General features: G+C 54.3%; 10 protein-coding genes across 10 annotated transcripts; 6 read left to right on the top strand and 4 right to left on the bottom strand.

Annotated features, from left to right (window-relative positions):
* Positions 1 to 223: 223 nt before the first annotated feature.
* Positions 224 to 1710, top strand: CABS01_08979 (glycosyltransferase family 2; the record flags this gene model as incomplete). The annotated part of the gene is made up of 5 exons (XM_060542337.1): positions 224 to 252; positions 317 to 763; positions 850 to 1281; positions 1357 to 1467; positions 1527 to 1710. The coding sequence occupies 5 exons, from the start codon at positions 224 to 226 to the stop codon at positions 1708 to 1710; spliced, it is 1203 nt and encodes a 400-aa protein (XP_060400618.1).
* Positions 1711 to 3082: 1372 nt separating this feature from the next.
* Positions 3083 to 3320, top strand: CABS01_08978 (uncharacterized protein; the record flags this gene model as incomplete). Its single annotated transcript, XM_060542336.1, has 2 exons — positions 3083 to 3137; positions 3214 to 3320. The coding sequence occupies 2 exons, from the start codon at positions 3083 to 3085 to the stop codon at positions 3318 to 3320; spliced, it is 162 nt and encodes a 53-aa protein (XP_060400617.1).
* Positions 3321 to 3574: 254 nt separating this feature from the next.
* CABS01_08977 (alkaline phytoceramidase) lies at positions 3575 to 4505 on the bottom strand (the record flags this gene model as incomplete). Its single annotated transcript, XM_060542335.1, has 3 exons — positions 3575 to 4224; positions 4283 to 4356; positions 4420 to 4505. The coding sequence occupies 3 exons, from the start codon at positions 4503 to 4505 to the stop codon at positions 3575 to 3577; spliced, it is 810 nt and encodes a 269-aa protein (XP_060400616.1).
* Positions 4506 to 5994: 1489 nt separating this feature from the next.
* CABS01_08976 (uncharacterized protein) lies at positions 5995 to 7282 on the top strand (the record flags this gene model as incomplete). The annotated part of the gene is made up of 2 exons (XM_060542334.1): positions 5995 to 6764; positions 6910 to 7282. 2 exons carry the CDS (start codon positions 5995 to 5997, stop codon positions 7280 to 7282), a joined length of 1143 nt encoding a protein of 380 aa, XP_060400615.1.
* A 1126-nt stretch (positions 7283 to 8408) lies between these two features.
* On the top strand, positions 8409 to 9488 carry CABS01_08975 (F-box domain-containing protein; the record flags this gene model as incomplete). Its single annotated transcript, XM_060542333.1, has 1 exon — positions 8409 to 9488. One exon carries the CDS (start codon positions 8409 to 8411, stop codon positions 9486 to 9488), a length of 1080 nt encoding a protein of 359 aa, XP_060400614.1.
* A 1725-nt stretch (positions 9489 to 11213) lies between these two features.
* On the top strand, positions 11214 to 12773 carry CABS01_08974 (histone methylation protein DOT1; the record flags this gene model as incomplete). The annotated part of the gene is made up of 2 exons (XM_060542332.1): positions 11214 to 11782; positions 11840 to 12773. The coding sequence occupies 2 exons, from the start codon at positions 11214 to 11216 to the stop codon at positions 12771 to 12773; spliced, it is 1503 nt and encodes a 500-aa protein (XP_060400613.1).
* Positions 12774 to 13119: 346 nt separating this feature from the next.
* CABS01_08973 (autophagy protein 16) lies at positions 13120 to 13909 on the bottom strand (the record flags this gene model as incomplete). Its single annotated transcript, XM_060542331.1, has 3 exons — positions 13120 to 13275; positions 13357 to 13748; positions 13825 to 13909. The coding sequence occupies 3 exons, from the start codon at positions 13907 to 13909 to the stop codon at positions 13120 to 13122; spliced, it is 633 nt and encodes a 210-aa protein (XP_060400612.1).
* A 686-nt stretch (positions 13910 to 14595) lies between these two features.
* CABS01_08972 (uncharacterized protein) lies at positions 14596 to 17485 on the top strand (the record flags this gene model as incomplete). Its single annotated transcript, XM_060542330.1, has 4 exons — positions 14596 to 15556; positions 15617 to 16859; positions 16996 to 17077; positions 17234 to 17485. The coding sequence occupies 4 exons, from the start codon at positions 14596 to 14598 to the stop codon at positions 17483 to 17485; spliced, it is 2538 nt and encodes an 845-aa protein (XP_060400611.1).
* A 1438-nt stretch (positions 17486 to 18923) lies between these two features.
* CABS01_08971 (uncharacterized protein) lies at positions 18924 to 19448 on the bottom strand (the record flags this gene model as incomplete). The annotated part of the gene is made up of 1 exon (XM_060542329.1): positions 18924 to 19448. One exon carries the CDS (start codon positions 19446 to 19448, stop codon positions 18924 to 18926), a length of 525 nt encoding a protein of 174 aa, XP_060400610.1.
* Positions 19449 to 19759: 311 nt separating this feature from the next.
* CABS01_08970 (uncharacterized protein) lies at positions 19760 to 20467 on the bottom strand (the record flags this gene model as incomplete). The annotated part of the gene is made up of 3 exons (XM_060542328.1): positions 19760 to 19976; positions 20111 to 20197; positions 20391 to 20467. 3 exons carry the CDS (start codon positions 20465 to 20467, stop codon positions 19760 to 19762), a joined length of 381 nt encoding a protein of 126 aa, XP_060400609.1.
* Between the last annotated feature and the right edge of the window lie 275 nt (positions 20468 to 20742).

Raw genomic sequence — 20742 nt, 5'->3', positions numbered from 1 at the left:
CTTATTCATCTGTCAATCCAGTGAATATTCACGCGCGCCTTCCTTTTGACGGCCTTCTTCCCTCGATAAAATCCTTCCTCTCACTTCCCTCTCAGGAACTCTCTTCCTCTCACAAACAATCAACCCAGTCCTTCGCGACAAAGGAACTCCTACCTGCGCTATTTCTTCTTTAATCACACAAACCCTTTCACACACCAAGCAACACGCAACCAAGATACTCGGAATGTCTGAATACATTCTTGGTGGTGGTAAGTCTTTCCTTTCTCTCTCGTTCACATTGAAAATTAGAATGACAGGCTGACTTGTTTTTCCACAGGGCCTGGTATGCCTACGATGAGGTTCTGACCAAGAAGCTCATGCAGAAGGCCAAGCCCATTCCCCTTCCCCAGGAGCCCAGCTTCAAGACCACTGATGTCAGCATCATCGTCGCTACTATCAATACTCCCGACACGTTCACCGACTGCCTTCGTCTGTGGCTTGCCAACAAGCCCAAGGAGATCATTATTGTCACCATTGACCGTGACCTCCAGCGCGTCCATGACTTGGTCAAGCCCGTCATCATTGAGGGCGATGATCGCATCAGCGTTATGACTGCCGAGTACGCCAGCAAGCGTTATCAGATGGTCGTTGGCATCAAGGAGGCCCAGGGCAAGATTCTTGCCCTCGTCGACGATGATGCCTTCTGGGGCACTCTGGAGACGCTGCCCTACCTCTTGGCTGGTTTTGAGGACCCCAAGGTTGGCGGTGTCACTGGCAAGCAGAGGTAATTATGTGAAACTCTTGTCTTTCCCTCTGTTCTTTCCTTTGAAAGAGTTAATTCTTCTCGCGGCGTTGTGCTGACTTTCACAGCGCTCTCATCAGCTCTGACCGCCGCAACCCGGCTGTCATCACTCCCTGGGAGGTTGCCTCCCTCCGCTCTCTCGACAACCAGAACAATATCCAGGCCGTTCGCTCCGCTGCTGATGGCGGCTGCTGGTGCATGGTCGGTCGCACCATGATGGTCCGCACCGATATTGCCCAGGACCCTCGCTTCATGGAGGCCATCACCAATGATAGATGGAATGGTCAGCTAATGAACACTGGCGACGATGTCTTCCTCACTCGCTGGCTCCAGACCGAGGGCTGGGACATTGCTGTTCAGAATGCCCCCCAGGCTGAGATTACCACCCTCGTTATGCGTGACTCCGGTCTGCTGTACCAGATGATCCGCTGGCAGCGCAACGCCATCCAGTCCTTCCTCACGACTGTGATCTACCAGCCTGGCATCCGCAAGATCAAGCAGTAAGTTGACGCTACCTTGACTTCCTTCCCATGCTCTCTTCGAGATGAGGCTTCAAAAAGCTAACAATCAAATAGGAAGCACCCCTACATGGCTCGCAAGATCATTGAGCGTCTTCTTCGCCCTGTCATCGCCTGGGTTCATATCATCGCCTTCTTGATGTGCCTTGCCAAGAAGTCTCCCATTGCGTAGGTTCTTCTCCCTCTGACCTATTCTGATAGACTATGACTGACCTTGTCTCTGACAGCTACTTCGTTGCGGGCTACTACATCTGGGGCTGGTTCCGCACCTACAACGCCTTTGCGCGTCGCTTCCCCTTCACTTCTCGCCAGATGTGGGCCTGCTTCCTCCTGGACAACGCTCATCCCATTCTCGACGTCTACGCTTGGCTCACTCTGAGCACCGAGGCCTGGGGCACCCGTGACACCTGAACGAAGGCAAATTAGCCACGACGAGGATCGTAGTTGCTGAGGCGATAGCGAAACATTTCATGGCTACAAGACTTCTTTCAACCCTAAGGCTAGGGGACATTTTTTGACAATTGGGGTTTCGGGGTTAAATAGATAGGTCTCTCACGAGAAACACTGGAGCTCGAGACAAAGGCCATCCATAGACCGGTAGACAAAACGCTTTCGGCGACAATACATACAGACGCTGCGAGCAGAATGCATGGTGCAGGGTCGACATCATGGTGAATAATGTAGGCATAGGTATCTGCAAAAGACGGTATGATCCTTGCATAGATTGCATCGATCGTGTTGACATGTAACATTACCCACCGAGTGATACTCAAAGTACGCAATATACAGTGCAGAAAAGAATACTCCGCGTCACATCGATCGGTTTCCTTGACTCCACAACGAGTCCTATGAGGGTAACAGGTCTGTCGGCATTGCAGGTCTCTCTCAGTTGTCATGTAACTAGTATAGAGCTCATCCTAGTATCTGGTGTGTTCCCAGGATCTTGGGCAAGTCCAAGAATAGAATAGAGTTTACCACTACCGTTCGAGAAGCCATATGGTTCTGGATCAGCCCTATACGCGGAGATATCTGAAACTTATCTCGCCGTCTTTGTCAGCTGCGACAGCACTTTTACCGCACGCGAAGCCAAACCTTATTGCTGACCGTGGACCTACGATGGGTCAACGGTCCATACCTGACTTTCGATTAGATATGCTCAATCGAATATCCGTGAGTTTTCCCACCATTTTGTGTTTAGAGCTTAACCAGGAGCATGACCACGTTATGCAGTGATGTCATCAACCTCATTGACAGCACGACTTTACTGTATTGTTACTATCGGGGGCGGCTGTCAATGTCTAATGCTTTGGTGCAAAGAGTCAGGGACCCCGGCCTTTCTGACACTGCTGCATGAAAACCTGCGCGCTCACGGGACTCAGCTGATCGAACCCAGCCACTTGGTACATCAGCCTTACTGGGGGCTGAAACGCGGAGTCTGGCGGTTCTTATGAATAGGAAGAACATGCTATCGATTAGTTTGCAGTTCATACTCGCTTGTGCCTTGAAACTCAGCTCCACCGTCCTGGCGAGCTTTCATCTAGGCGAGTCGCATTGTGTGGGACTTTGGCTTCGTCCTTATACGCGTACGCCGGCGATACCGACAAGACGATAACTTCGGTAAACTCGGCTTGGTCCTGCAAATTTCGAATTGCTGGCCTTTGTGACAGTATAAAAGCATGGACTCATTCATCTGGGACTTGATTTTGGAAGTACAACCACCAGTGTCAAATAACTAAACTCTCTACTATAGCAAGTCTTTACACCATTTTCTCCATCAGCCACAATGCAGTTCAAACAAAGCGCACTTGTCATTCTAGCGGGACTTCTCTCCCTCACGTGTAAGTTGAAGCCACACCTTGCGTTACCATGGACTTGGACGGACCGTTGCTGTGCTGACATGTTGCTCCTCAAAAGTCGCTTGCGATGACGCACAAGGAAACAAGGGAGTGTGCAAACCACCCAACTTTTGTTGCGCAGCGGATGGCTTCCAGTGTGTTTTCAGGGAGGAATGCAAGAGCTAGATGTTTTAGATCCTTTAGCAGTCATGCTCTGGGTTGAGAAGAATTATCTTTTGTTTGATTCCAATAGACTGATGTCCTGACTTTCAAACGCTGCCCTCTACACGCTAAGTTCTGTATGATGTCTATCAATATTGACACCTTTCCAGGCTGATTGGGGGATGCTTCCACCCACGGGCGTAACAAGCCGCATTGCATGATGGAGGATTGGTGCTGGGGTCGAAGGAAGTGATGCAGGAAGTTCGCCACGCTAGTATTTACTGCGCCTTCTTCCCGGTCTCAGCCTGTTCGACTGAGGTCAGCTCCCGAATCAACCTCATGTACCAGCTCGCGCCCAGAGCGGTGAAGATGTGCCACCATCCATGTAGTTCCAGCAGCCACGCGGCAGGCAATCCAAGGCTCTTCCTTGCGGCTCTCAGCTCAGCGCAGTACTCCAAGTCGATATGCCACAACGTGAACCCCACGATCAAAATGATACAAGCCTTCCAGAACTGTTTCATCAGTCTCTTCTGCTGCTCTTTCGAGTAACGACCAGTCCAGTAGACGATGAACAGCGTGCGCGGCCAGACAAATGTCAACAGCCCGGTAAAGGTCGCGACGTGGATGGCGATGTCTCCCGAGCGGACGTAGATGACGGCCATGGTGGCGATGCCGAGCCAGAGGATGGTGGTGATCGCGGCCCCCACGGCGCGCGACTGGCGGAAGGCGTACAGGGGCTGTACGAGCGAGCCGGCGAGGACCAGCATAGAGAGGTCATCGAGGAGCTGCGTCTCCTGGTGCATGGTGCCGTGGAAAACGCCAGAGAAGATACCGACAGCGAGGAGGCCGATGGATTGGATGTCGAGGGTTCGGTACCATGGCACCGCGGCCTTGGAGTTGGCCCTGGGGTACTTCAGGGCGAGGTAGACTGTTGGAGGGTTCAGCATGATGAGCACAGGGATGGATGTGGCAGGGCTGTCGCTTACTGTACGTGGCATTAGATAAACAATTGATGAACTCTGCGATGTAGCGCGTAAAGATGTAGTCTTCTTCGCAGAAGCTGAAAAGACGTGCTACGTCAGCATGTGATCACGACGACTCGGTATCTTGGAGCCTTGCTCACTTTGCCTTGCTTGTTGGATAGCCCCAGATACCATCGCCCGCCGTTGCGTCGCTCGCGAAGCGGAGGGTCTGATGCTTGTGACTCATTTCGGCGACACCTTTCCTCGCGGATTGTCGATCCTACTGCTGGAAGCTACGTTGGCTCTGCTGGCGGAGTAAGAAAAGCGCGTGATTTTGACGCGACTGAGATTTCCCTCGTGCTAAAAAACTATCGATTACCCAGAGTGGTAACAACCAATTGCGGAGCTTGAAATCGTTGCAGGTCTTTAGAGAAGATCTCAAGTTGGGTTTGGAAGCGTCAGCACGTCACAATTCCGCACTACTTTTCTTCAGTCGTTCGTCCGATCCTTCATTTAAAGCTCAGGGGAAGTTGCCAGCGATCCGAAGCGAGAAAAAAGAAATGGAGCCTCGGGAGGAATGGGAAAGTAACACGACTGTGATGTGGATCACGTAACCTGCAGAGCGCCTCACCCGATGCGCCGTTGGGTCCACTTTCTGGGGTCGGTCCGCATACCCGCGGAGACCCGGAGCCGGGGCGGGTGCGGGTGCGGGTGCGGGTCTCGGCTCCACCGTCTACTCCCCTGGAGTCAACAACATTCTCTCTTTCATTAAGGTACGTCTGACAGTTCTCCTTCAGAAGACTAGCAGCCCCGAGACAGGCCCGAGACAGGGGAAATCTCAATGGCGCCTCAGTTGGTAGTCGAGTGTGATGAACAAAAACGAGTTCTGTGAAGGACTCCTGCGCGTGTGCGGGTTCCTAGAGTTTTCTATCGTGAGTTGATATCTTCTTCTCGCGGCTCGTTTTGAATCTGTTCTTACTTCTTTGTACTGTCAACCAAGTTTTCCGACTCTGCTTCGTGAGTGATTGAGGGTTCTCAAGTTTTTGTCCAGCATTCAACGGTTGCCACTTTCTGGTTCTGACTTCCGGTGACAGCTTACGAGTGGGCCTTCCATTCTGATGAGGGCGACTTGGAATGAAGGCCTTCTTCAATGTCAGGCTGCGGGACTACCAGATTTACGGAATGCATCGCGGGCCTGGAAAAGAGCATGAGTAATCAGGGTCGATCAGCCGCTTCCGGTCCTCCTAAGGTATTCAGAGTTTTGGGTGTGTGACAGTGTCCGCTCCAACTTCACCTTCTTAGTAGGTTCCCTCTCAGTTCCTTCCTCATAAGAGCTGAACCTTCACGCACCTACCTAAGACAATTTGAGAAGAGAGATACCTTAGGTAAGGTACCTAGCTAAGGTACCTAGCTAGCTTCCCTGACAACTACGAATTGTACCTCTCGCCTTCCTTACTTAGCTACTTAAGGTAGGTACCTTATCTAGGTAGGTAAGGTACCTCAAGATGTTACCTATCCTGCCGCTTGGCGACTTTCACCCCTTGGCCAATCACTCCTTTTACTCCTTCCCAACGAAAAGATCGAACTTTCTCACGCCCTTCTGGCCTTCGCCGCGTGAGGCAAACCTTCAAGCTTTGCCACTCCCTCACACGCCTAGTGGTTTTCGCCCTCGTCAACGGTCTCGTACCAGCAATCATACGGCATAAGTTGACATTCGGAACCACGCTGCGTATATCATGAAGATTACCAACTTACCATGCGAGATTGTCGCGGAAATTCTTAGCCAGCTCGACAAGATACAGGACCTTAAAGCTCCTCTGCTGTCTTGTCGGTTGTTCTACAATGCATACACCCAACGGCCTCGTCTCGCCCAGCAAATCGTTCGGAAACAGATACCCACGCAGCTGCTACCATATGCAGTCGCATTGATCTATGCACCGCGAGCTCGTAAATTTGCACTTACGTTCAATGCCCTCAACTTGACACCTGAGGATGCAGATACGTTGGTCTTCAGCTCCACGTTTGGAGGCGCTGTTGCATCGACAAGATGTTTCCAGACATTCTCGCTTCCTCACCTGTTGGCTATGGAAGCAGCCCACGAGCTCATTGCCGAATTCGCATCCCATTTTGCCGAAAAAGCCTGGACCGCCGTATCGGACACATTGAACGACACGACGTCCACGAAGTCGATGCCGAGTCACCTGGATCTATCCCAGAAAGAGTGGCTCCGCTTCTGCCGGTGCTTTTATCGAGTGGAGCTTTGTCATGGCCTCTTCACCATGTACGGTTCTGACGAAGCTAGGAATGTCCATATGACTCAAGGGGATGTGTCATTAGAGTCAGGAGTTCAGTTCAAGAACAGAGGCCGATTGAACCTTGAGGCATGCATGCTGGCTGATCTTGCACTCTGGGAGGTCGAGCAGCTAGGTGCAGCGATGGAGTATCTGAGCGATCGATTCGTGGCAGCTGCAGCAAGAGCTTTAGCCAACGACGTTGTCGAGCATCGGTACATCAACACAGGCAAGCCTGAATTATATACATTGCTTGTTCCAAAGCTGACTGTCAATCAGGTCAATGGGTGAGAGTCTACGCACCTTGCTTTGGTTACCCCTTGTTTCTTATGCTCTACTGATGCTTGAATAGCTTTGCAGAGGCTTGGTATACCTTCGAAGTCTCGAAAAGAAGTCATACGTTGAGAAGAGTGATCTCCTACACAGCGAACCACGTACGTTCCTATCTTATTTGTACCTGGAACTCCGGCTGCTGCATCATGTTCATAAGAGCGAGGCTCGGCATAACACCAAGCTGGATGCATCATGGCAAGAGCTGAACTTATCGGATATCGACGGTGAGGAAGGACCTCGAAAGGCGCTAGACTGTATCGCGCCTCATCATGTGATGGAAATCGGATTGGAAGGCCTCAGGGAGCGGGCATACGTGTTTTGGGACCAAGAACGCTTGGAAAAGTACGACTTTTTCTCAGTAATCTCATCCAGCACCCCTTTCCGCGGCGTCAACAGCTGAGCCCTTTTGGGATGATGAATACAAATCAGTCTGGTGTTCAACTGGCATGACAGAATGCAGATGTGAGCCATGGGTGCGGGGGAATGTGGAGCAAAGAGGATGATTCAAGGATTGCATGGCTTAATAACTTGTCGGGCACAGCTAAATAGTCGACAGCACTGTCTTAAATAATCTAGGCAGCCTCAGAATTCGCTCATAGGTCCGGGGGAAGAATAAGAAGAAACGCACATTTAAGTACTCCTACGATATTCACAGCGTTTTTCGCCTTTCAATTTGACGATAGAAACGTGAATCTTGGGGCTCGAGGCTGGAGGGGCGAGGTTTCACTCAAAGTCACTCGCAATACAGCGACCCAGGTAGGAGTAGTGGAGCACCTGTTAGGAATCGAAGGGCCTAGCAAGGCTGTGATCTGGGATGGAAGCTGGCAAAGTTATGTAAAAAGTCGAGTACTGTATCATCTCTGGTAGTCTTAAAGGAGGAGGAAGTTCAACTCAGTCATCAATGGAATATGGAATTACCTGCCACAGAAATGCCTCCTCCTTGAAGACATTATGCATCCTCATACTATGTTTTGTAGCCATGATGTAACCCCCACGGCGAGATGTGGCATTCAACCATGTTCGTCGCCATTTCAATCCGTCCTGGTCATCAAGCTTCCGACTTTTGTGGTGAAAGACAAGTCCGAGGTATTGTGATTTCGTATTTTTCGGTACTTATTTAGATGTGTCAAACGGATAACATGGCCCTTTTGCGCGCAGGCTTATCTTGACTCGCCTAATGTTCATGAATCGAGATTGCCTCAAGAACAACAAAGAATATTTCCGTCTGAGTGGTACGCTAGCTTGGTGAGATGGGTTAGTCCCAAGACTAACGTACTCCAACGCAGCATCACATGCATCATCATATGTAGTCGATAAGGCTTAGTCATCATCTCCAATCGATTTACACGGTTCTTCTTACCCGCGGCGACGAGGGGAGGCTCGAGAGCGACAACCCCGCGCGAGCCGGCAAGTTAGCCAAGCGCGGGTGTTCTCCTCATCTTCTTCATACTCGTCTAGCGTGCATTTCTTCACCAGTTCATCCCGAGTTTTTGTGAAGAAAGAGAAAAGAAGAAAGGGAAGCCACCATGTCAGAAAAGCAACCGTCCCTCCGCGCCGTGGAGACGGTCCTCGCCATCCCAGAGCTCCTGGAGTCCATATTAGTGCAAGTCGACATGAGGACGCTGCTGGTCTCAGCGTCGCGGGTGAGCAGGACATGGAAGGCCTTCATGGATGGATCACCAGCCGTCCAGCAGGCGTTGTTCTTCAAGCCAGTCCCTATGGATATCTCACGGGCTGTGATTCACGGCCTCGAGGACGGTGTGTTCCCGAGCATACCGGAGCAAGGCGCCATGCCATCCCACACGACCGGTGACCGCTTAATCAACCCCCTCCTAGCAGAGAAATTTGACAAATGCTTCTTCGACTTTGGACCGACGTACTCGTGCCAGCGCCGGGCCAACTCCTTCTACGAGCTCCCCTGGTCCAAAATCCCGGAACCGATCCAGACGGTCCAAGAATACTGGGGCGGCTGGAGCCAGGTCAAGCCGGCCGAGCTCGACGAAGAAGCAGCACGATATCAAGACGAAGCTAGGAGGCGGTTCACGCGCCGCGGCGCAAGTTGGCGCCGCATGCTCGTCTCGCAGCCGCCGCCGTCGTCGTTGGGATACATGCGCTTCGACGTCTGCAGTCTCGCGCTGGAAGAGCAAAAGGTCGCGGGTTCCCTGATCCAGCAGCCGGTGCCCCCCTCAGCATCTCCCTCCAATGCGGCAGGATCAGAACAAGCACCATGCACCGGTGTGCGAATGGGAGAGCTCTACGACATCGTTCAGCACGCGGCGGGACACCACGGGCGGCACTCACTCTGGTTCAGGGTCCTCTGGGGCAAACCGACGACGCACTTTGCCTTTTCGCACGTCAAGGATGTGTTTGAGAGGTTGATGGCGCGGACGAGCGTCGTCGTGGAGTTGATGCACGCAGACGATACGTCTCTCCCGAATCACCCGCAGGACCCGTCGGATGTGGGCGTTTTTGATGCTGCTTTCCGGTGCGAGGAGCATCGCGAGGTAAAGTTCGAGACGGAGCATACGTGGGGGGAGGCTGTGGAGTTTCCTCACTTTCATCCGCGGTATGTCGTTTGGCATTGGAAGTTGATGGAGGTTGAATAGCCCATGTTTGATGGCGTCTGACGGGTTGTCTGTATTGTTTCCTGTTGATGTGAATAGTTGCGTCACATACTTTCTCTCTGAGGACCATAGGTCTCTCATGTATCTTCATTCGTTTCACTGTTCACATTTATAAGTTTCTAGTAATCCTCTTGTACACATACCTGGCTTGCGCTACATTCCCTCATTCTTTTGAAAACGCGACCATGAAGGCTGATGAAGAGGGAAGGCACTCGGATCTGTTTCTGGCATAGCAGTGTACTATTGTTCTCTTTCAAACAGCGATCAGGACTCGTGCAGCAGTTTCTAAGTATTGTTTCTGTAGTCCATCATGCATTGTACTTCTTTATTCATACCGGCAAACAGACATACGTATCTGTGGTAGCAATGTCGCACACATTGCCATGCCTGAGCAAGGTACCGGTAGTGATGAACGAAGGCGGGTGGCTCAATGCTCAATGACTGATGACGTCAATGATGCTCACGCATACTCCTTGCTTGATGGATGTCACTTTGAGACAAGCTTAAACGTGAGACTTTGGCGATGCACCAACGGCTTTCCCAAAGCGGAAGACGACAGCAAAGAACCTGGAGAAAATGTGACACTGGATGACAGCCACGCTGTGACCTGCTGGAAACATTGGAAGCTTCGGGGGCTTTGGGGAAGTACAGTACCGCGTAGCGGCCGGGAAGTGTTCCCCCGACAAGCAACCAATCACACTCGTCCAGTTGGATTGGTCCTGCAAGTCGAGGTCGGCTGGCGCGGCATCCGCAGTGGGTTCTTGAAAGTGGGGTTCTACGTACCTACCAAACGTAACCAGCTGTTCGGCGCGGAGGAAGGTGCAGGGCGAAATGGAGCACCTGCGCATTCTGGGGAGTTTGGCTGCACCTCTCGTTCCCTCTTGCGACGACATGCTTCGAGGCTGCATCGAGGCGAGCTGGATGCGCTGTGCCGCCCAAGCCTGAGATAAAGTGCACCTTACGTCTGCACAGAGAGAAAGGGTGCTTCATCAACTGGGTATGGGAACACCGAGTTGAACAATCTACAGTAGTTCGCCTGCACCTACCGGCCTCACGTGCTGGCCTGACTCTGGGTTGCCTGCGCACACCTCACTTGACTTGCCATCTGGGCACTTCCCAGTAAACTGGTACTTCACCCTACCTGAAGGCACCTACCTTAGTCATCATAATCCTCGGTGGGCTGCCCGGATGCTGAAGTTGTTTCCTGCCCGTTCATTCCGCCCCTCTTGGGCCGGGGAATTTCAACTTTCGGGGTCCTGGGTCAGGCAGGCAGGAAAGGCCCACTCCATTTTTTTCCCAGTCACGTCCCGGCCCCATTCCCACGTCCTCTTCCGAAAAATCGCCTCGTGTCCCGTCTCGTCTCACCCCAAACCTCACTTCTTCTCCCTCCGTTCTCCCGACCCTCCACCCCTCCCTCCGACGACCACGTCTTTCCGTCGTGCAACTGAGACAACGCATGTCACGAAGCGAAAAGTCTTGCTGACGACACACTCATTCTTCCACCATTCGCTATACCCATATTGATTTTCTATCAATAAATCCCGTTCATTCATGCCCACGGACACCCGCCCCGCCCTGACCCGCGGAAGCCCACCGAAGCTATAGAGAACCTCAACGATTGACGAGTCACGCGCGCAGCGCCTTACCTCTTCCTCATCCTCCCACCACCTCAACCCGACCTCTTACGGTCGTCGCCAGTCGCCCACCATGCCGATCCTCGGCGGGAAGAATAAGTTCAACACCAAGCCGGCAGCAATCCGCGTCGAAAAAGTCCAAGTCGCCGCCCCGAAGCCGCGCCCGAAGCTCGCCCACGCGACATCCTCCACATCCTCCGCCAAAGCCTCCCCGCGCGCATCGCCAAAGCCAAACGCCAAGTCCCTCCTCTCACGCAAGCAGAGCGCCTCGCCATACCCTTCCTCTTCCTCGGACGAGAAGCGCAGCGGCGGCGGCGAGCGCAAGCGCAAGGTCGGCAGCGCGGGGCCGTCGCAGCCCAAATTCGATAACGACTCTGACGGCGACGACAACTACGAAGAGTTCCTCAAGCATGAGCCTAGCAAGCGGCAGCGCACGCAAGATGGGCAATTTGTAGATACCCAGCGCGTGTTGACCCGGTCGAGCGCATTCAAGGACAATGCGAAGCCCCTCAGCCGGCTGATCCACGCCGCGCAAATTTCCAACCTCAAGAAGTGTCCCAAGGCCACGCGCTCGCTCGGTGCGACTGCAGATGACAACGTCAGAGTGCGACTGCAATATCCGAGCAATTACGGTGCGGAAGAGTAGGTTTCTATATCTAGTCTGCGACTGTGGTACGGCATCGCTAACCCTCTCCCTAGGTACGAACTCATTAACGACAAGGGCATCATCAACGCAATCGAGGATATCAAGACGGTGGTCGGTTTTGTCGCCAACGTATACCTCACCGAAGAGCAGGCCGAAGAGTTCACAGAGCAGCAAAACGGGTTTCTACGGCGGCTCAGGAAAGCATCAAACACAAACGACTTCCACGGTTTCGTGTCGGCACTCAACGACGCGAATAAGAGAATTCGCACTCTTGCGGCGGACGGCACAATACGCAAGAATTTGGACAAGATACACGGCTTGCCCAGGGGTTTGGTCGAGTTCATCCTCACCCAGGTGTACGACCGCACAGTATCACCAGACGTGGAAAAGTTGAAACAGTACAAAAACGGCACCGACAATGTCTATGGCGAGCTAGCGTATCGGCTCATCTCCGATATCTTACAGGAAAAAACCCGGATGACGTCAGACCAAGTCTTTGTCGATCTCGGCTCCGGCGTAGGCAACGTCGTGTTCCAGGCCGCGCTCGAGATCGGCTGTGAGAGCTGGGGCTGCGAAATGATGGAGAACCCGTGCGACTTTGCGGAAGCGCAAGAGAAGGAGTTTGGTGCCCGGTGCAAGATGTGGGGCCTGCTGCCCGGCCGAGTCAACCTCGAGCGAGGCGACTTTACAAAGTGCACCCGCATCCACGAAGCCATGAAGCGTGCCGACGTCGTCCTCGTCAACAACCAAGCCTTCACACCGCAGCTCAACGCCGAGCTGGTCAACATGTTCCTCGATCTCAAGTCAGGCTGCAAGATTGTGTCGCTCAAGTCGTTCGTCAACGACCAGGGGACGCGCAACGCCAACGACATTGCGAGCAACATCTTGGAGGTCGAGCACCTGACCTATCCTGAAGGTGACCCTGGTGGTAACTATGTCAGCTGGACCAACGCTGGCGGTAACTATTGCATATCGACAAGGAAGTAGGCGGCTATTCGTCCCTTCAGCATCTGCGTCTGTCGTTACACTGCATGATGTCCTACGGGACTTGTGCTGATGATGCATGCAGCACTCGCTAGAGAGCATGGCTGCAATGTGTGTTGTACATTGAGCATGGAAAACAAAGAATGATGGGTGAAAAAGAAAGAAAAAAGGAAAGAAAGGAATACTGGCATAGGAGAGGAAATAGCGTTGAGTTCATTTACCTGTAGAAATTCTTACAACTCCCCATAGAGCATGTCAGCCGGGCAGACAGCCAGCGAGAGACAAAGAGAGAGAGAGGAGCATGGCGTGTGTGGGTTGAGGGAGGTTATACACGAAATAGACCGCATAATCAGCGCTCGTTTGCGAGGTTCATAGCATCGGCCTCCTGGGCCATCCTCTTCATCCACCGATCGACGAGCTCCTTATTCTCCGTCTTAACCCTGTCCCGTTCCTTCTCGGCCATGGTCACTTGCAGGTTCATCGCGATCATCTCGTCTTGTACGTTCTGCGGACACACGCGCGAGTCAGCATTCTCCCCTCTGTGTCTTGGGCACCTTTTGTCAAGCCTCTCTTATGATGTGTATACCTCGACCAGCTTACGCTTCTCCCGCAGCTCGTGTTCCCGATCTCGTAGTTTCGTCGTCAGGACGGTATTCTCCGCCGTCAGGCTGCGGACTTTCTTCGCGTCGTCTTTGTGTTTTGTTCGTAGGGTCTGGGCTTCGTCTTCGGCTTGCTTTGCGCGGTCTTTGAGGGTGCCGTTTGAGCGGAGGGCTTCGGCGAGTTGGAGCTGGAGCTGCGCGATGGTCGGGTCGGAGGAGGAGGAGGGGGGGGAGTTTGTCGTTTCTGTTGTCGGGGTGGGTAGGATGTTGTTTGATTTCTCGGAGGTGGTGACTTTGTTCTTCTTTCCGGGCGCGGTTTGGGATTTGAGGACTTGGTTCTCGGCTTCGAGGGCTGCTACGTGGTCGGAAAGCTGGGAGCCTGATGGAGGAGGGAGTGGTGGTTTAGTTTGCTGGTCTTGGGGATCTGAGCAGAGGAGCTGGAGGGGAGGTCTTACAGAGTTGTACGATTTCGAGGTTTACAGGGTTGTTCTTCTCTTGCTCCCTGATGGAGGCTAGGTATTCGGAGCGCCAGTCGGCCATGATGGGCGGTTTTTGGTGGGGGAGGCGGGGAGAGCTTGGGTTTGCCGTGTTGGGGGTTACATCTATGTGAGTAGCTGCCTATGACTTTCCATCGATTTTGGTACAGACGCTGGGAACAGCTTTGTGTGAGAGGTGCTTTTCGAGGTTGGGTTATGTTGGCGGAATGGCGCATGCGTTTTGCATTCCAGACAGCAATAGCTCCTTCGCGGGTCGCGGCGCATGGTCGTCCGCAGTCCGTCACCTGTCCTGGGACGCCTGGGGTCTTGGGCTTTGTCTTATCGGCGCGCTGCAGCTTTTGGTGGGGTTGCCTGCCTGTCCTGCCCCCGGAGAAATGACGCAGCTCCCTGAAGCCGGTGATTAGCCGGTCCCAGCGGTGAATTGAGGCTGCTCCCCTGTGATTCGTGGCGCAAGCTCCATCAACCTGTGCCTGGGGCTGGGGGTACCTCTAGCTCATTGAGAGCTTGGGTGGTGGTGGGAAGCTCATACCTTCAACCTCACCTCTCATTCATCTCATACCTCGGTCTCAAACCAAACGTTAGAACCGGAAACCCACAAATCCACGACCTTCATCTAGGAGATCTCCCAGGAGCTTCGAATCGCAAGACGACGTGTGATCAAGCAGGACAAAGTCCAACCCGCGGATTGTGAAAGGGACCAGGCCCAAGGCGACCGAGGAAGATGACATGATGGAAGCATCCCACCCCGCGGCAGGATGGGAGAACGTCGGCGAAAAATGGTACCGTAAAGTCCAGCTCTACACCGAAGTATTCGACCAAGACCTCGACCTCGACAACTACATCGTCGCCGGCGCCCCCTACGGCGGCGCCCTCGCCCTCCTACGGGACGACACCAAGATCCAGGCCGTTCGCGCCGCCCCGAGCAACAGCAAAACCGGTGGCGGCTCATCAAACAGCACCAAGCCCGGCATCGACATCTACTCGTACGCCGGCAAACTCCTCCGCAGGATCCCGTGGGACCAAGGCTCCGGCGCGATCAAGGGGCTCGGATGGGCGAGCGTCCAGGGCGGCGAGGAGAAGCTGCTCGTCGTCACGGCGGACGGGACGGTGAGGGTGTATGATCTCCAAGGCGAGTTCACGCAGTTCTCACTCGGCAACGGCGCGGACGAGGTCGGCGTCGTCGGGTGCCGGTTTTACGAGACGGGTATGGTTGCCCTGCTCGGTGGCAACGCGCTCGTCTCCGTCACGTCGTACGCGGAGCCGCGGCCCAAGTTGCTCGCCGCGCCGCCGCAGGACCAGGGCGAGATCCACGCGTGGGCTGTGGTCTCGCCTGATCACACGCTTTCGCGGTCAGTTGAGGTGCTGCTGAGTATCGGGGAGACTGTATATGTTGCCGACGCGGCTGAGTGCGAGGATCGCTTCCTGGATATTGGACCGTTTAGCCACATCAGCGTCTCACCTGATGGGAGGCTGATTGTGTTGTATACCAAGACGGGGAAGGCGCATGTTATATCGAGCGATTTCCAGGAGCGGTTGGTGGAGCACGATTCGCAGTCGAGGATTCCGCCAAAGTATGTGGAGTGGTGCGGTTCCGATGCCCTGATTGCGTGGGAGGATGAGGTGCACATTATCGGGCCTGACAGCGCGACGGCCGAATTCTTTTACGATGGGCGGGTTCACGTCATCTCTGGTAAGTTCACCTCTTGAATAACTACTTCTAGTTTCAAAATCATCTAACAACAACACCAAGAAAACGATGGCGCAAGGCTCATTACAAACGACGTATGCGACTTTCTCGAACGCGTCCCCCACGCCACAGAAGACGTCTTCGGCACCCGCGCAGAGTCGTCAGCGGCCTCCATCCTTCTCGACGCCGTCGGCCAGCTGGAGCTCCAGTCCCCCAAGGCAGATGACTACATCCAGCTCATCCGCGCCAACCTCACCGAGGCCGTCGACACGTGCGTCAACGCCGCCGGCCGCGAGTTCAGCGTCCACTGGCAGAAGCAGCTCCTGAAAGCCGCCTCCTTTGGCAAGTCCGTCCTCGACATCTACAACAGCGACGAGTTCGTCGACATGTGCGAGATCCTTCGCGTCCTCAACGCCGTACGGTTCTTTGAGGTCGGCCTGCCCCTGTCTTTCGACCAGTACCAGCGCCTTACTCCCGAAGGGTTGATAAAGAGACTCATCAACCGACACGAGTACCTCCTCGCCCTCAAAATCGCGGGCTACCTCCGCCTCCCCACAGACCGCATCTACGTCCACTGGGCCTCCGCCAAAGTCCGCTCCGGCACCGAAGACGACGACACGATATGCCGCCTCGTCGTCGAGCGCCTCTCGGGCAAACCAGGCATCTCCTTTGAAGAAATCGCCCGCGCAGCCTACGACGAAGGACGAGGCCGCCTCGCCACCGAGCTCCTCAATCACGAGCCCCGCGGCGGCCGGCAGGTACCCCTCCTCCTCAGCATGGAAGAAGACGAGCTCGCCCTCGATAAAGCAATCGAGAGCGGCGACACGGACCTCATATACACCGTCCTCCTCCAGCTCAAGAAGAAGCTCCCGCTGGCAGCCTTCTTCCGGGTCATCAACGCCCGCCCCGCGGCCACCGCGCTCGTCGAGTCCTCGGCCGCGCGCGAGGGCGACAACGCACTCCTCAAGGACCTGTACTACCAAGACGACCGCCGCGTCGACGGCGCGAGCGTCTTCATCCGCGAGTCCCTCGCCCAGGCCGACGCCCGCACGGCATCCGACAAGCTCGCCCTCGCCGCCAAGCTGCTCTCCGACTCCCGCGAGGCGTCGTTCGAGGTGCACGCTCTCAAGGAGGCGCAGACGCTGCTCAAGATGCAGGAGGCGTTTGACCGCGATCTGACTGACACCTTTACGGGGCTCAGCGTCAACGAGACCATGTTTAAGCTTATTCGGCTCGGGTACCACAAGCGCGCGACAAAGATTCAGAGCGAGTTCAAGGTCCCGGAGAAGGTTGCTTGGTGGCTCAGGTTAGTGGTTTCTTTCTTTCTCCATGTCCTTGCTCTTCCACGGTTTCAGTCTATTCGGCTACCCCTCCCTATTCCCTCGCCAAGACGGACAGAGGCATTATACGATTGCTAACCCCTACCTTCTTCTTTACAATAGGCTACGCGCCCTCGTTGCAAAGCGAGACTGGAACGAGATTGAAGAGCTCGCAAAGACGAGAAAAAGCCCGATCGGGTGGGAGGTAAGCTTTCTTCACAAACAATCTACTACATACCGTCACAAAACCGTGAAGGAATCCGTGTGTTCGGCGTACCGCTGTTCTCCGTGAACCACGTCGGAATTACACTCTACTGCAAACCGGACGACGGAAAGGATATAAGCTAACCTCCGAGCGCAGCCGTTTTACAACCTCACGCTGCAGGCGGGCAACCCGCGGCTGGCGGCGGTCTTTGTGCCAAAGTGCACGGGTCTGGAACCGGGAACGACGATTACCATGTACGAAAAGTGCGGGATGCGGGTCAAGGCTGCGGAGGAGGCGGTGAAGCTCAAGGACGCCGAGGCGTGGGGTAGGCTCCTTGAGGCGGCGGGACGGGGAACGCAGGAGGGGCGGGAGATTGAGAAGCTCGGGGCTGCGGTTTTCAAGAAGTGAGGCTGGCGATTGTTTTTTTTTCGCGAAGGCGAGGTAGGCGAAGCATTTGGCGCTTTATTCGAGGGACGAAGATGATGATGAGATCAGACGAAGACGGAGGGGCGGGGGGTGGTCAAGGTTAAAGGGGGTTGTTGTCGGTGTTTTAATCTTCCTCCTTACCATACCATATGTAATCTGAGCAGAATTAAGGTGATGCTCTATGGCTGCTGTCGAAGAGGAAGAGCCGCTTCCTTGAGGGGTTACGTTTGAGGCGATGTACAAATGGGAATGGGCGCCGTCTTCGATCCGGGGTAAGCTTGCCCACCAGCTGGTCGGGAACTAGGATTTCCCCAGGTCCAGGACGTGCGTGCGCGTAACGTAGTTTCTAGCTTTGTCGAAGTCTTCACGACCGATCATGCCAAAGGGAAAACTCAGGCCATGCCAAGCCCTAGGTCTGCTAGATGTGCCGGATCGTCTAGCTGTCTGACAGGCTTACATCGGTTCTTTGACGGCTGCTTCCGGATACAGCTTGGCTTGGCAGATGTCTAACACAGTCTGGAGTCTTGAGTAAGGCTAATTTGCCCGGCAGGTTTTACAAGAGGAAATGAAGAGAGGGCATGAAGAGGTCGCGTGACAAATTGATCTACACGTGGGCGAACCACGGGAGACGGGCGCGCCGCCACGCCGACACGGGCCCCAGTGTTCGACGGCGGGTTCTTGTGAGCGAAGATAGCGCTGCTGATGAGGTTTGATGCTTTTTGCTTTTGAATGCCAGTTTGTCGAAGGGCAAACAATCGGATTATGGTCCAGGAACAAACGCCCCTTTTGGTAGTGAGAGTGCGTATGTGGAACAAAGCGACGAGCCAGGGACCATGGTCTCAGATGGGACACCAGGGAGCAATGCAGAGAGCAAGATTCCAGGTTGAACCTAGGGCGGCTCTGGCGGGAGGTCTTCATGAATCAGGTATTAGGTTTGCGGGGGCACCATCTCGGAGGATTGAAGGAGCATGGGGGCGACGACGGTCCAATATGCCTTGCTATGCGCCAAAGGTTTTTTCTGAACATGTCTGCTCGGGAGCGACAAAGTAGGAGCGAAAATCGGTTGAAGCAGGTTCGTCTTTACGCAGAGATGGTTACTACGGATGCAAGTGGGTGGCTGACAGTGAATACTGAGTTTCGTTCTGTGACGCCCTAGTGACTTATGATGGAGGGCAAGGAGAAACAACCCCGAGTCACCTTTGGCCGACTCCTTGAGCTATCAGCGGTGTTAGTGGTCCACCTTAGTACACTACGTCTGCCCAGGGACGTAAGACGTGCTGATTGCAATCGGTCACTGGCGGGTGGCGTCTCCTTGAGCAAGCGATGTCAAGTGCTGATCACTGTGACCGAGTTGCCGGGAAAGGCGGATCTAGATCCGCGTGCGTTAAGCCTGCATTTGACCAAGATGAGACGAAGGCAATTAGACAATGGAAACTGCAAAACAGTCATAGTGCTGCAAGCAGCCGTCCGGGAGTAGGTTCCCACAAAGAGCGAGCTGTAGGCAAAGACGGACGGAATTAGGGTCCACAGCGGGCTCGGCGCCGGAGAAGAATCGGAGGGTGCATGAGCTGAGGCGTGTGCCGCCAGTGAATGGTCTTGGCAAGGCCTCCTCACGACAAGGAGGAAGCCGACTCGAGGTGGCGAGGCAAAGCGAGGCGGCCAGCGAAAATTCGCTCGTTGGTTCAGCAGGCAGTATCGGGTTCGGATCCGTGTTTCTGATGAGCTCTCGGCCTTCTAGAAAATTTCTCAATTGTGGTTCTAGTTCCGCCAAGACAGTTGACATCTGGTGTCGAGAGGTATGGCGGAACGGAATGGACATGTCCCAGAGTTTGCTTTTGTTTTCGCAGTGTCGCAAGCGTTGTGTTGGTGGTGAGTCGGATGAGGCTCGGGACGGCGGATGACGGACCGGACGAGTCAGTAGCAGAGAGACCGCATTCCTGAGCATGGCGGGTTTAACTCCCACATCGTCATTCAGCTTTCATCCATGTTGGAGAAAGTCTGTGATGAAACGACCATCGATCAAGACAGGCAGGGAGCCGTGGTTTCGTGAAGTTTACGTAGTATGATTTGCCTTGGGAACAGTAGGATCCTTGTGCACGAAGGCGCCACAGAGTCGAGCCTGCGAGGTGGGATTCCCAGCCTTCTCATGGACTTCCGGCGGGGGGAGATTTCCTGGACCCAATCACGATAGCGATCCAAGTGAAGGGACGGCATGGGAAGAAGAGAGTGACGGACGGAGGTGGCGGGGGTTCTCGGTCACACGCCTCGGTGCCAGTCGGTGGGCCTGAGGTTCCCTGCCCTTGATCGTGGGCGAAGGAGGTACTTGCAGTGCAAAACGAGCAAAGTACCTCGATCTTCTCGGTTAGGTAAGGTAACCTTGGCAAAGTCGATGGTCTTGGGCTCTTCGGACGCAACCCTCAACGGAGGGTCGAAGGGTCTATTCAGGGAGCTAGGGAGGTGGAAGGCCGCTAATCTGGTGATTGCGTTAGCGTGAACAGCCCCCTGAGAATATGGTTCGCCATTGTCTCTCGCGTGCGGCGTATCTAACCATGGAAAACCTGGAGCTTGAAGACGACGGGGGAGGCCATAGGGCTTCAAACCACTCACGCGGCGCTCTTGGTGGAGAGGTCACTCGAGAGTCTGCGGACGCAGGTGCAGACTGCAGAGAAACCCAGCGAATGGGCCGGCGGTATGCTGGTCGGCTGCATGTCAAATCACTCCCGTCCATGACAGCGGTGCAGTGGTGCCGTGGGCGGCGGGGGTTTAAAGAAGTGGGCAAAGTGGATTATGAGGTATCCAAAGACTGCAGCTATCTTCCATGGGGGAGATATCCGTAGGTTAGGCCGTGAGGAATGTGAGTGTGAGCAAGGTGAAGAGGTGAGCTGACCTTGTCATGTCCAGTGTTCGCGGTTCAGGAGGCTGGTGGTGGCCCTGTTGTGCCGTTATTCCAAGGTTGAAGGGCATGGTGTTGATGGAGACGGTGTATTCACTCCCTCTTTTTTGGTGGAGAGATGACGGTAGGCGACGGGAAGGCCGGAAATAACATGGCGCGTTCTTTTCTCTGCCGATGTCTGCTCTGATGTCTGCATTTGATGGAGAAACTTGGAAAGACGTCTAACAGCACTGTTGCTGGTAGGCTATGGGTGGGAGTTGCCGTCGCATTGGACCAAGGCAGGTACAAGTCACGATGGATCATGTTCATGGAGCATTGCGGGAAGGTGTCGTAATGTGGTCTTAGT

Source organism: Colletotrichum abscissum (assembly GCF_030869225.1).
Source record: "Colletotrichum abscissum strain IMI 504890 chromosome Unknown Scaffold_21.1, whole genome shotgun sequence".
In the NCBI taxonomy this organism is placed as follows: domain Eukaryota; kingdom Fungi; phylum Ascomycota; class Sordariomycetes; order Glomerellales; family Glomerellaceae; genus Colletotrichum; species Colletotrichum abscissum.
This window is presented reverse-complemented; position numbering and strand designations above follow the sequence as displayed.